We start from the raw sequence: 12,773 nt of genomic DNA, 5'->3' as shown, positions 1-12,773 counted from the left end.
GGTTAACATAGGGGCAGGCAGATTTTTATTTTTAAAGGCCAGCTATTTCATGGATCTAGGATATTATGCATCCCGATAAATTTCCCTTGGCCTTTGAAATTAAAATAGCCCCACATCATCACATACCCTTCACCATAGCTAGAGATTGGCATGGTGCTTTTTCCAGTAGGCCTATTAGCCTGTTTGATTTGCATTGAGCTCAATGAGCATCAAACAGGCTAATAGGCCTACTGGAAAAAGCACCATGCCAATCTCTAGCTATGGTGAAAGGTATGTAATGATGTGGGGCTATCTTAATTCCAACGGCCAAGGGAACTTTATCAGGATGCATAATATCCTGAATCCATAAAATAGCTGGCCTTAAAAAATAAAAATCTGCCCGCCCCTATGTTAACCCTATGTGTTGAATTCCCATAGGGTTACATTGGGGGTCAAATACTTACTTCCCCCTAGCATTTAGGAAGAACATTTATTTATTTACGAAACATTCTTCCATCACAAAGAAAATTGGCGTACTTAGCGGTTTTATTTTTACTCAATTTTTGAATTAAGACATTAAGATCAATTGTCAAATGACGATTTTATATTCCTCTTTTTAGGCAACTTTAGCATGGTATCAAATACATTTTCTCCTCACTGTATGTGTTTGAACGCAGGTCCTGAGGGCCTGGGATTCAGCATCACGTCCCGAGATGTCCCCGTTGGTGGCTCTGCCCCCATCTACGTGAAGAACATCCTGGCGCGGGGGGCCGCTATTCAGGACGGCCGCCTGAAGGCCGGAGACTGCTTACAAGAGGTGAGGCAGGCAGAGGTGCAGACCCAGTGACCCATACTGTAGCTGCTGTGTGTGTAGGGGTGCAGATGGATGTGCCTTGTAATCACTTGTTTTCCCTATGGGATGTCTTACTGCAGCCCTCATGCTTTACAAAGGGTGCCCAGTCAACAATGACCAGCTGATGTTAAGCTGTTTGCAGAAGCACCTGTGTGCTTCCATGCCAGATGTCACATGCTGCACCTGCTAAATAGAGACACAATTGCTAGGAGTGTCTTTAAACAAAACGCCGCCTCCTCAGTGGACATTAAAATGCTTCTGTTGCCCTTCCCTTCCCTTCCCTTCCCAGGAAGTCCTCAATCTGCCCACATTTCTAAACAATGGTTGACATTTTTAGCTTTTTAAATGGTTGACATTTATTCGGAGTGGTGGTAGGGTAGTGGATAAGGGGTTGGGCTACTGTAGCATGAGGTAGCCAGAAAAAGTTGTGGGTTCGATTCCTGGCTGCCACTACTGTGCCCTTGAGCAAGGCACTTAACCCTGAGTTACTCTGTAGTGGAGTCTGGCCCTTGTGATCATTTACATGTAAATTGCTTTGGATTAAAGTGGCAAACAAATAAGAAAGTAAGTCAGTAAATTGTACAGGATGTAACGCTTGGGGCTGTTTCATCCTCTGTAGAAGTAGGATAGATGATGTAACATTTTTAAGGTTTAATTGTAGGCTAAATCGAAATTTGTCTCAGAATTATTTTATTCAAACCTACAGTACCTCAGTATTTTCGAATGTAAAATAGGAAACATTCCTCAACATCTCTTCTTCTCTCTCTCTCCTCTCTCTCTCTCTCTCTCTCTCTCTCTCCTCCCTCTCTCTCCCCCTCTCTCCCTCTCTCCGTGTGTGTGGGATGGAACAGGTGAATGGGGTGGACCTGAATGGGAAGACTCAGGAGGAAGTTGTTGCTCTGTTGCGCTCAACCCCTATGGGTGGCACGGTCAGCCTGCTCATTCAGCGGCAAGAGGATGCATTTCTGCCCCGAGAAGTGGTGAGTGCCCTTATTAGCACACACACACACACACACACACACACACACACACACACACACACACACACACACACACACACACACACACACGCACCTTAGTAAAGGCTGACCTTTCATACAGCCACTGACTCCCACATTGTGGGTTAGCCAAATAAGTAGCTGTGCTAAGTAGCACTATAGTAGCTCCCTCTCCCCTCATGCAGTACCTGGTCCTTGCCCTTTAAAGCACTCACGGCTGTTTAACGAGTGTCTGTCTCCTTCAGACAGACCTCACACACATCCCCCTGGCTGCAGTGTTTGAGGAAGGGCTGAGAGAGCTGCAGTGGCCCCTACCCTGTTAATGTCATCTGGGAGACAGGTCTGCCACCGTCTGTGTTTTATCAAGGGAAACAGTCTTGTTCCAGTCCAGCCAAGCCCTCTGTGCTGTAACTGGCCATTTCCCATCACGATGGGACAGAGATATGGACCCAGATGTTTACAGAGATCACATTAGCCATGAGGTGCTCCAAGAGGTGCTTCATGTCCTCCAACACACACACACACACACACACACACACACACACACACTCTCTCTCTCTCTCTCTCTCTCTCTCTCTCTCTCTCTCTCTCTCTCTCTCTCTCTCTCTCTCTCTCTCACACACACACACACACACACACACACACACACACACACACACACACACACACACACACACACACACACACACACACACACACACACACACACACACACACACACTGATGAAATACTAGTAGGCTACTGGTTCAGCACAGATGTAGCACCCATCACTACTTTTGAAATGTCCACAAATTTGAACACACAACCACAAATTTGAGAAAAAACACACACACACACACACACACACACACACACACACACACACACACACACACACACACAGATGCACAAATGCACACAGCCTCACTATCTGTTGGTCAAAAAAAGTGTCTCTCAGCTGGTTTCCTTTGTCAAAAGCCAGCCTCTTAAGTAGATGTGACTTGGACAAGCGTGTGCTATTATTTAGTGTTTTGCCGCTGAAAAGAGCAGTGACGTATGTCTCCTTATTCCTTTGCGGTGACATCTTTTCCTCATGCTGCCAAACACTCCCTTAGAATAACCATTAATCATATTCAGAGGAGACGCAGTCACTTTTCATTGGCACGGCGGGATTACAAGCATGCTTTATGACTTTAGTGCCGTCAGTGGCTTTCCCACTCCCACAGACACCACTAGTGTTGGGCCTTTATTGAGGGATACAGTAGTAAAAACACATAAGCAGCTTCATTTTGATGTGATGCTAAATATAGTGGGTGAATTTGATGTCTTATTTGACTCCTTCCTACACACACACACACGCACGCACGCACACACACACACACACACACACACACACACACACACACACACACACACACACACACACACACACACACACACACACACACACACACACACACACACACACACACACACACACACACACAAATCACCTTTTTTTCAGAATTCTCTAAAGAACTCTACAAGGTACAGAGAGAATAGAGAGAGGGGCAAGAATGAATAAAAACAAATGCTTCATTAGCCCCTTGTCATTAACTCTTTCTTGTGTATTTTTATCTCCGATATCCATAATATTCAGATAGGGGGACATTACTCTGGCAGAGCTGCAGTAAATAAATTGAAAAATTCTGATAGACAGACGTAATGCACATAGTAATCTCACACGTCCAAGCGGGATTGTTGGAGGGGTGCTCAGCGATTGGTACATTAGGAGGTCTTTATTCTCCATGGGGAAGTCCTAAATCAAAACTTGATGGACAAGGAACATTACCCTAGTCGTAGAGTTGTCAGAAATGAGAGTGATAGCATTTCAGATGCTGGTTACACTGCCATAAATCAGTTGAGATCTCTCCGTATTGCTGTCTCTCTCACACCAACACTGTGTGTTCTCCACTCCTGACATCGCTCCCTCTCTCTCTTCATTTGACGTTTGTTTTGTGATCTCTAATGTCAGCGGTGAAATTAGCTTCATATCTTCATAATGTCAGCGTGGGAGGAGTATTTTATAGACCTCCACAGAGCTTATCATCTTTGATATGCTTCACTCCTTTTGCAAATGCTAGTGGCCTGTTTGAGATTAAGCATTTGGATGTAAACGGATACGCACATATTCGATCGATCTTCAGCATATTGATAACAGGGTTTTGATTTTTCTTCTCATAAATCATATTATTGCAATCTTTGGATTTCAAGCTGAAGCTGAAATCCTTATCAAACAGGGCTTATTTAATTCAGATCTGCTGCTGCTGTTCAGCTGTAATGGCTCTGGACTGCGGCGGCGGCGGCGGCGGCGGTGGTGAGTGGGATGGCCCCGTGCGGTGGCTGGGCTGTGAGCCTGGTGCCGTGTCTGGGGAGCAGCAGACATTTCCAGAGAGCATTGGGGCAGATGCGCTTTAGTCGGAGGTGGAGGCTTATTGACAGGGGCGTCAGTGCTAACCTTTACTCAGTGCTCTATGCACAATCCAGCGGGGATGGGCGCTAGAAAAATGAGCTTTGAAGTCTTCAGCCTCATCCCCACTCTCTGAGAGAGGAAGAGAGGGAATGAAAAGGAGAGCAAGTGTCTAAAGGTTCAGTGAACTCCGAAAACAGTGAAGGGTTCTAATCAATGGAAGCGTGTCCTTGGAGAGGCTGAAATCTTGACAGAGAGGCGACTTAGTTTAGACTTCAGGTGGGGGTGTGCATTGGACAAGCTGAAACCAGACACTAATGCTCACTCCCTCTAGTGGTATGGAGGTGAACAGAGCTATAACAGGAAGCTTAGTGAATTATTGTACTGTATATAAATTATAGTATAGTGCAATTAGCTTGGTGAGGGGTGTGACTCTCCCAGCCTTTTTTTTCTGTGTCCTTATCTTTTCGGTCACGTTTCCCTTGGTATTGAAATGACATTTGAAGGTAGCGCTGCTATTGGTTGAGATTCTCTGAGAGATGTGAGTGTGAGCTGCAGTCCTATCTGCAGAAGAGGAGAGGAGAAAATGGAGCGATTGGGAGATGTTGGGGGTCTGATAAAGAGGAGCGCTAGATGGACAGGTGGATAGGGAAGGATGCGAGGCCCATAGGCACAGGCGCTGGAGTGAGATGGAGAACTGGCGAATGGAGATAATGGTGACGAAAGCACCTGCTGAGAGACATGAGAGTGAAGGAGGGGGAAGTGAGGCAAAGAAATGAGATAGAAATCACATGAAACTGTTGCCATGCAGTAGACTTAAAAAAGAAAAAAAAAAAAGGCGAAAGTGATCTGTAGAGAAACGACTTGCTTGAGCAAACTGTACGAGGTGATTTCAGAGAGACAGACAACCTGCACTTGATGAAATCTCCCCACTCTGGTCTGGTGACACACACATACACACACTCCCATGCACAGGGACGCTCTGAATTATTCATGCCCACCGATGCAATTACCCACCATACTAATGCCTTGAACTGCAGCAGTACTGGAGCAGGGCCATTCAAACACACATATACGCCTAGCCATACAGGTGCACACATAGACAAGCATGCACATATCTGGGACTACATTGCAAACACTGGGAAGACAGAAAGTGAAATTGTTCAGTCTGATATGGGGGCAAGATATGACACAAGATATACAACTCTACCATTTCTATCCAACCATTTCATGCAGCAGTTTAGCAGTAATGTAGACTGAGTAGAAATATCTAATTTGTTGGTTATTAAACATTGCAGTCACCTTCCAAATTGTATTTGCTCTCATGACCTGAATATAGAGTTTTTGCCAACTAAACTATCCAAATCCAAATTTTCATGGTGGGAATCAAAAACTAAGAAACATTACAGTTGACTTGTTTTCATGAAGCTTATGTGGCATTGAGGTGAAAACTGCTTCCCTTTTGTGTAATGGAAGTGAATACCCCAGTATGGGCCAGTGGATGGGGCCAGTCACCACCTCCCTCCTTCCACCACCTCTCCTCCTCCTCCTCCACCTCCCTCCCTCCACCACCTCTCCTCCTCCTCCTCCTCCTCCAATCATTTATCATCTCATTTGATCTCCCAGGGTGCCCTCCTGTGAGTCACCACCATGGCTTGGATGGCTTGGTGTGAGTGAAGATTGCGCATCACCCTCTACCCCCTGCAAAATAAATCAGTCAATGTCACGCTCCAACGTGCACAATGTCAGGGGAGAGGGAGAGAGAGAGAGAATTAGTACGAGCCCAGGCCACTGAAAATGAAGCAGTGGTGAAATGAACTTCTGATTTACTTTTTCAGTTCAGTTGCTGGTGTTACCTAGAAAGTTGACCTTATATTCTGGGAGTTTGATCCAAAAGTGTAGACAGTGTGCCTGCAATGTTGTTCTTGTATAGATGTTGCTGCAGAAGTGCAATTTCTTTACGTTTTGTTGCAAGTGTTTTTTGCTCAGGTGCATGTTACTTTATTTTGCATGTTTGGAAATACTTGCAATTATCCCTCTATGTTAGACAGGGGACTACACACTACATTGTTCATATTGCAACCTGCATGGCTTTCTTAATGTGACAACAGACATTTAAAAAGACTAAACGAATATATCAATATCATCTAGACAATGTGTTTTTTTTTTGTGCGTGTGTCTGAGCCCCAGAACTTTGCCAGGGCTGGTGTCGGCCATCAGGATTGTACAGAGCACAGAAGAGCAATTACCCACTACATTAAATTCCTCTTTACGATTATATCGAAACTTGTCACGGATCCATTAGGGGCCGGATCTGCCAAGCTTTCTGAGAATCTTAATTGTGCAATTAATTTGAGCTTCACATTACTCTGACAGTCTGATTTATAGTTGCTATGGTGAGAGGCAGATAAATGAGTGACAGTGGCTATAGCAATAAGTGCAGGCAAGCAGAATCCACCCAGCATTCAAATACATCAAAAGTTGTGTGATTTTAGCAGTTTCATCTTGAGTGAGATCTCGCCTACATTAAGGAAAACCATCCTGCATTTCCCCTCTGGTGTCTCTTCCTAAAAGCTGTTTCTCAAAGGCATTCCATTCTGATCAAAAGGTGAACCTTATCTTTCATTCTTTTTGTATGTATTATATCTTTTTATAATCCCAAATATCCACATTCAGTGGTATTGCTGTTGTGCTAAGCCGTATCCTATCTGGACTAAAAAGGCCATGTTCTCTCAGACACAGCTTTTGTTCAGCTGCCAGTTGTACAGGCTGCACTACAGCTGTGAAGGTATTTGGCTAGTTCTTGCTGCATGTTTCTCTTTCCCAGAAATCCCTGGGTTGGTGATTTGAAAGTTCACTGTTTCTGCAGTGCTGACATGCAGGGACTATCTGGGTTATCTATTTTGAATTGGTAAAACAGTTGCACTTATTCAAGGGGAGAGGTGGCAGCACAGTGAGTGCAGGTAGTCAAGGATGGCAAGCCACAACTGCAGGGACTGTGAGTTGCATAGTAAAGATCCGTTTGACTGTTTCTATGGAAACGGTCTGCAGGGGCAGTGAGGGTGTTGGCCAGGAGAGCTCATTGATTGGTTGATGTGAATTACACGCATATTTATCTGACATTATTTTACCAGCAAATATGCATATATTTGTGCCCTGTCTTCACATGTGTGGAAATACAGACACACACACAAGCCCAGAGCGGCTTAGCTCATCTCTTTATTTCCACTCTTATTTGCACATGAACTGAACTCAGGTAAGCTGCGTCATGAAAGGGTGATTTACAAGGCTAGTTCAAGATGCAGGCATTTTATTCATTAGCAAAATAGATCACAACGCGTGGATTTTTTTTATTGGTGACAAACTGTCTAGCTAGTCCTGAGACTTCCTGGTTTTAACATAATTAGCTGTCTGCGGAGAGTTATGCTCTCAAAATCTCTCCTCTCTTACTGTAAGGATGAGGTAATGTGCTGCAACTTTTTGCTAACAAAGTGCAGAACAGAGTGAAAGAAGTAGAAGAAACCAGGACGCCCTGTCCTTTGTCTTTGTTTAAATGAATATTAAAGGCCTTTTGCCAAGTTCAGTGGGTGAGAAATATATGTAGAGAGGTAATCAGCCAAGTTTTCTGTGCTAAGCTCTTAAATCCTTTTTGACAATGAATAAATTCACAGTCACCTGGAGCCATGTTATCACACTTCTCAAAAGAGGGTTTAACCTCACCATTTTAGGTGATATTTTACTCTTGTGAATGCTGACTTTGTCACAAATTCTTATCAAACTCTGGAAGATTATCACTGTGTTATATTAAATAAAAAAGTAGGTCTGTTTTGCAGCCTGTGAACAATTCTAAGTGAGAGCATTGGGGGACCAGCAAATAGCATCACTTTTCATGGAACTTTTTTCCCAAGAACCATTTTCATGAATCATTGAGACTCATGCATGCTTATGACCAAACATCACTAATTAGAGAGGCCTACAGGGCATTCAGCGCCTCCTTTGGAAGTTGCATTTGTGTGTGTTCATCAGGCCTGCCAGCATATGCACCCTAGTCAAAACTCAGCAGGACTCTCCAGCAGGTCGAAGTACCCATCTACCCATTTGGGCAGAGTGGCACAGTGCCTTGCACTCCTGCTGTGTAAATTACTGCCACCATTACAGCAGCCCAAGATGTTTAAGTTCAATTGCCCGTTTGAAGCCATCTCGTAATAGCTCCTTGTTTTTTTATTTGGTCTTGCCTCCTTTCTCTGTAGTCTTTCAATTACTCACCCCCGCAGTCTTTTTTCTTTGCAGATGAGCATCCTCATTGTTTCCCTCGGCTTTTATGTGCTGTTTGAAACATGCCAGGCAATATGGCAAAACACTGTGCCATCTTCACTTCTCCAAACCCGCCGCTCCCTCATAATTAAAGCCAATGTTGCCAAGTGCAGCAGAAGAACAATGACACTTCTGTTAACGACTTTCCAGCAGTTTTGTGGGGAAGCCACCTGTTTTCATTTAGTAGTTTTTCAGCAGCTGTTACAGTAATTACCCACACTCTGAGGGTGTATATGTGTGCTTTGGTCGAGTGTAGTGTGTGTGCTGCAGTCGCTGAGAGTGGTGATAAACAAGGTAGTTTGAGCAAATGGTTTGGATATTTTCTCTCACAGGAAAACTTGAATAAGGAGTAGATGTTCAAAGTCCTGACAAATGGCACTGGGATTTTTTTTTCTCTCTCAAACTAGACCGTATCCCTGTCATAAAGTAGTTATGTTGTTTTTTTTAAGTGGAATTCAATGTATAAGTGCTATTTTTTTCCATATACGCCAAGTCATAGTAGACCATTGACAAATTCAGTACTCAGTAACTGCAGTAGTGTTGAGGACTACAGGTGTTGAGGACGGAATGAATTAACAGCAGTCTTTTTGTATTTCTCTCAGAAATATCAGATTTCCAAATGTTGCGAATGTGATTGTGAGCCCATTACATTTCTGCAGCATTTTGAAGAGAAGTAACAAGACCATTAAAATTATACACACAATAATGATGATGATGGCACACACATTTTGTACCTTATTTTGCACAATATTAGTTTAGAAGCAGTTTGCTTGAACAGTTCAAGATGGGCATTTGTCCAGAATATGATGTTTTTGACTTTTGGAATGTCTTTGACTATTTTAGTCAAATGATGTTCACCATACGGCTTTTTGGTTGGTCCGTTTTGACTCTCCAAAGTCCATGACCCTACTGTGACCCAGCATTACGTTTTGCACCAGCCTTGCGCTAACACTTTTGCACCAGGCAACAATGGATCCCATTCTCTGTATGCAGTACTCATCCTTTTCTCTCCTGCCTCTAATTGCGCTGAAATAAAGGCAGACTGACAAGCTTCATCTGAACCTCATCCGAGGGGCGTTTTAATGCACAGCTTTTATCTACTGTCATTGGTAGAGAGTGGAAAAAGGAACAGTGGCGTGAAATCCGCGCTACAATACTTATCATGCACAGGCCCTCTTTGCAATTACATCCTTGAGTGATTTCTTTTAGGCTTTTTAAATTCATTTCCAGTAACCTTTATGTCACTGAATTTGGGCATGTGCAGAGAGAAAATTTCCAGTCTTGGTAATTGTTTCAGGCGCTGATGTGCGGGAAAATCTTCAAGGTGGGGGAATGGGACTTGTGCGTATATGTGTATAGTGGGGGTAGTGCATAATGATGGCTTATATGTATTGTTTATCTGTTTTTATTTAGCTTAGCTTATTCTTTCCCCTATTTTTGTTTTTCACCTCTTCTGTGCATCTCAGAGAGATAATAGGAGTTAAGTGCTGACGGAAAAAAGCTGTGCCCTTGTGTTCAGGGAGAATGGCATGTCTCTCCTGCTTTGATGTCCACAGACAGCCCAACCTCTCTCTCCTGGAACAACAGGAAGCAGTGGAAGCATGCCGTCATCTCTGATTATGAATTAATGAATTACTTGAGCACATAATTGGCTGTGACTGGAAGGAAGCATGGCATATCCCCACAGTGCTAGCCTGTGGGGAGCAGGCAGGTAGTTGGATGGGGCTAAGACAGCTACTGATCATAGCAGGATTCGTGTAAATTACAATCACTGATTGTGGTGTACATATTGCGTGTAGAATATTGAATTTCTTAGTAGTGATTGTCTAAAAATATGGAGACGGTTTCAGAAATGAATAAGTAGCTGCAGTGAATTCAGGTATTTCAGCAGACTGGTACAGTGAGTCATTAGCTATCTTCACTCCATGCATCTCAACTCCTCCAGAGGAACTATTGGATGCCTAATTTTTCAAAAGGATGAAAAGTACCAAATTTGATTGAATGTGTAAAATTCATGGTCAATTATGACATGTTTGTATATAATAACTCATGGCTCTCTTAACGGCTGTGCTAAAAGCTGCCTACAGACCACTCCTTAAAATTGAGTCCCCCTTCTTTTAATAAAAAGCATTCATTAATAATAGAGACTCTCTGTGTAGAGGATGCACTGGGTCATTCATCTAAAGTGTCTACAGTGTTTTTGAGAGTCATATATCTCTGTTGCCATGGGTGCTTTTGGCAGAGAGTGCATCTGTCAAAACAGACTACACTTGACAAAAACCCCAAAATGATGTCACTCAAAAAAAGAAAAAAAAGCTCACTCCTCTTCCCTGTCTCCCCGACTCTCCCATTATTGCAAACATATCTGTCAGTTTGGTGTGAGCGAGAAAATGAATAGTTGAGTAGGAATTGTTTAATAATGTATAGCTTGTGTTAGCTCTTGTAAGAGTGTAGTTGGAGTTAAAAGCCAACCCCCACCTGTCCAGTTGTGGTATTTCCTGACAGCAAGCCACCTGCTCCTGGGGTTGTCATGGTGACCTTGGCAATGCGTAATCATCAGAGGTAGGGCTAGAGATGGACTTTGATGAAATGGATTCCCAAGGTGTTTGGGCAAATGTGTGGTTTGTACACGTGTATGAGTGTTGGGGTGAGACCTGTATACATAGCCTACATAAGCCTACTGAAAATAGCCTATGCTGAGCTGAGCTGACGTACATCAGCTCAGGTGGCAGTGTGTGAGTTTGAATCATGTGAAGCTGTGTTTGTTTAAGGACTTGCCTATTTTTGTACCTGTGAAAACTTATACAAATAGATGGAGATTACTTCAGTTATCATAGCCATGTATATACTGTAAGTGGATAGTCAGCCTTGCATTTGAGGTCATTTTGGCATTGTATTTGACATTTTGACTAAACTAATGTGGACTAATAATATGGAAAAAATACTTTTTGATAACCCTTTTTTAAAACTGGTTGTCTTTTTCTGTAGGTGGCCTTATTGTAGTGAGTTTTGTTAGTCAATACCACCTGCTTTCAAAGGCAGTCATTTGTTATCCATCATTTCATCTCCAATAGATAACATCTGGGTTATAGCCCCACATAACCCCCGTCAATATAGTGGTCAAAGGGTCTACTTCTTTCTCTCATTGTAGCTATATGCTAATTGCCTCTCTATATTAAAGTATTTTGTGGTTATTGCCTTTGAATAGTAAGAGTGGTTTTGTGCTGTCCAAAAACAATATATATGCCCATTGTATGTGAGCAATCACCTACATTCATATCTGCCGGGGCATTCCCACTGAGACGTGTGCACACCCAACACACATGCTATCAAGTAGGCCTAATTAAGATGCATGGGACATTCTGGCTTACCACAGAATGATTTTATTCATATTCATATTTTATATTCAGGTCCAGCTTCCCTGTCCATCAAAGCCTCTCTTCCTTACGCTGTGGCACCCACACAAACATAATTAGCCTTTTTATTCCCGGGGTTCATGATGTGCCCTCTTCCCATCCTATCATATTAATCTGCTTTTCTTTCCCTTAAATCACTCTGAGTGATTTTCCCACAAATCATGTCTGTTGATGAAGGTTGCTTTATCTCCCCCCCCTCAGTTAACTGGAGGGACATGGACTGACTGACACTCATGTGGCTGGTAGAGTTTGACCGATTTAGTGCATAAACTAGTTTAAGGAATCAGTAATGTGCCTGTTGATGGCACTGCAGCTGATGTCTCCTCTGGTCTACGCAAACAATCTGAGAAAGAGCAGAACTTTGAGGTGACTTTAGAGACCCCTCACTGATAGTTAAGGATTCCTTTCCCTTTAAGGATCCCAGCAAAATAACAAAAAAAGCATGGGCAACTTGACAGGGGGAAATTGTTACCTGCCATCATCAAAGTTGAGTCCGATCCCCTCTGTCACACTTGACAAGCTTGTGACCGTGACAAGAAATCAAACAAAATGGTGCCTGAGAGTGTGATGACTTTGGATTCATATGTCTCACTATGGCTTTTTCATTTTCTATATCTGCTACAGAAGCCAGAGGAGGATGACCTAGTGTTGACCCCAGATGGGACACGGGAGTTCCTGACGTTTGACATTCCTCTAAACGACTCGGGATCTGCAGGGTTAGGTGTCAGTGTCAAGGGCAATCGCTCCAAAGAGAACCATGCAGACCTGGGCATCTTTGTCAAGT

At 43.2% G+C, this 12,773-nt stretch overlaps 1 protein-coding gene across 7 annotated transcripts in view; it reads left to right on the top strand.

The window, feature by feature from the left end:
* Positions 1–12,773, top strand: part of pard3aa (par-3 family cell polarity regulator alpha, a) — a 279,690-nt gene that overhangs the window by 126,398 nt on the left and 140,519 nt on the right. For all 7 annotated transcript variants that reach the window (XM_062520692.1, XM_062520695.1, XM_062520694.1 and 4 more), the window contains 3 exons: positions 657–796; positions 1,684–1,812; positions 12,614–12,773. The exon at positions 12,614–12,773 is cut by the window's right edge and continues 29 nt beyond it. In XM_062520692.1, the coding sequence (XP_062376676.1) occupies positions 657–796; positions 1,684–1,812; positions 12,614–12,773 (429 nt within the window). The remainder of the gene's footprint in view (positions 1–656; positions 797–1,683; positions 1,813–12,613) is intronic.

The sequence above is a fragment of the Sardina pilchardus genome, chromosome 19 (assembly GCF_963854185.1).
Source record: "Sardina pilchardus chromosome 19, fSarPil1.1, whole genome shotgun sequence".
NCBI lineage: Eukaryota > Metazoa > Chordata > Actinopteri > Clupeiformes > Clupeidae > Sardina > Sardina pilchardus.
The sequence above is the reverse complement of the archived record's forward strand: the minus strand, read 5'-3'. Positions and strand labels throughout refer to the sequence as shown.